Below are 1856 nucleotides of genomic sequence, written 5' to 3'. Positions count from 1 at the left end.
AATAAAATTTTATTTCGAGGCCAAACATCAAGATAGTAATCTTTTATTGGACAATATAAAAAGGAAACCAATGGAAGTCTCTACTCAACCACCATTATCATTATCAAAATTTAGTAAAATTACATGTTATAAATCATTTTCTTTACCGTCCAATAATTATGATATTGGTTATTTGGTTTCTAACTATACTAGTTATTCAAATGTTGCAAAAACCTTGAGTAATTCTGAACTTCAACATTTAGTTAAATCTGTTTTTGTACCTTGTAAAACATATTCTTTTCCTAAAAATCTGAATGGGCGAAGTTTTCAATTTATGTGGATGGAAAAAATTTCCATGGCTCACATATTCGAAAATTTTTGATGGAGCCTTCTGTTTGCCATGTGTACTTTTTGGGTGCAATTTTCCATCTGAATGTAGTTTAGTCGAAAGATTATTTAGTAAGCCTTTTGATCGCTGGAATGAAGCTTCTCGTTACGTTCAGATACATGCATTTGGCAAAACCAATGATAGGTCTGTCTGCAGAAATAAAAGCTTACATGTAAAAACTGCTGAAGTTTTATTTTCAATGTCGTCCATTTGGTCTTGTAAAACAGAATCAATAGATATTACATCTCAAAAAATAGTTCACTCACAGATTTCTAAAAACCGACAGTTATTACAACCTATTATTGAAACAATTATTCTCTGTGGACGTCTTGGTCTTTCTTTACGAGGCCATAGAGATGATTCGGAGTTTCATCCTGAAAATGGTGAGTTTTCTAATCATACTGTAGGTAATTTTATTGAATTGTTACATTTTCGTGTTAAAGCTGGTGATAAAGTTCTTGAAGATCATCTTAAATATCATCAACAAAATGCATCTTATATATCTAAGACATCACAAAATCAGTTAGTAAGGTGTTGTGGAGAAGTTATTACTGACACAATAATAGCAGAAATTAAAAATTCTAAATATTTTTCTATTATTGCTGATGAAGCTTCTGACAGTTCAAATAAAGAACAGCTATCATTAGTTATACGATTTGTTGATTCAAAGTTTGATATAAGAGAAGAATTTATCAGTTTTTTACATTGCACAAATGGTGTTACTGGTGAAGGATTGTTTGATATTTTGTTAAAAAGTATTTCAGATTTTTCTTTAGATATCATGAATTGCCGAGGACAGTCATATGATGGTGCTGGAGCAATGGCTGGTCATACCAAAGGATTGTCCTCTCGCATTTTAAATCTAAATGAAAAAGCTTCATTTGTTCATTGCTATAGCCATAGGCTAAATTTAGCTATTTGTGCCTCGTGCAACGTGCAATATGTTAAGAATCTTCTGACACATGTTAAAGAAGTATCATATTTTTTTAATCTTTCACCTACGAGACAACAAAAGTTAGAGGAGCATATCGAAAGTACTGTTCCATCGGCTGTTAAAAAAAGTTAAAAGATGTTTGCAGGACACGTTGGGTGGAAAAAGTAAATGGATTAGACACTTTTCAAGAACTTTTTATTCCTTTGGTCTCTTGTCTTGAAGAGATGTCTTTAAATGTCAGTAAGAGTTTTAATCACTCAACATCTTCAAGTGCATCGTCTCTTCTGAAACTAATTACAGGTTTTGATTTTATTGTTGCTATGTGCATAACAAGAAATGTGTTTGACTTAACTCTTCCCATAACGCGAATGTTGCAGTCAAAGAGTAATGATATTTATGATGGTTTAAATCTTATTCAGGCGTTGAAAGATGTTGTATCTTCACTTAGAAATGTAGTTGATCAGCACCATCAAATGTGTTATGAACAGGCTTTAAAAATTGCACAAAATATTAATGTAGCCGAAACAAAGCCAAGAACTTCCTTTATTTCCAAAA

General features: G+C 31.7%; 1 protein-coding gene across 1 annotated transcript; it reads left to right on the top strand.

Annotated features, from left to right (window-relative positions):
- The first annotated feature begins 293 nt into the window (after window positions 1-293).
- Window positions 294-1433, top strand: LOC136083086 (52 kDa repressor of the inhibitor of the protein kinase-like). Its single transcript, XM_065802492.1, has one exon. It carries the CDS (start codon window positions 294-296, stop codon window positions 1431-1433), a length of 1140 nt encoding a protein of 379 aa, XP_065658564.1.
- Window positions 1434-1856: the final 423 nt, after the last annotated feature.

Source organism: Hydra vulgaris, chromosome 08 (genome assembly GCF_038396675.1).
Source record: "Hydra vulgaris chromosome 08, alternate assembly HydraT2T_AEP".
NCBI lineage: Eukaryota > Metazoa > Cnidaria > Hydrozoa > Anthoathecata > Hydridae > Hydra > Hydra vulgaris.
This window is presented reverse-complemented; position numbering and strand designations above follow the sequence as displayed.

What these genes read in the sequence shown, in the direction of transcription:
- LOC136083086 (XM_065802492.1), top strand. Translation starts at nt 294, where the DNA reads ATGGGCGAAGTTTTCAATTTATGTGGATGGAAAAAATTTCCATGGCTC.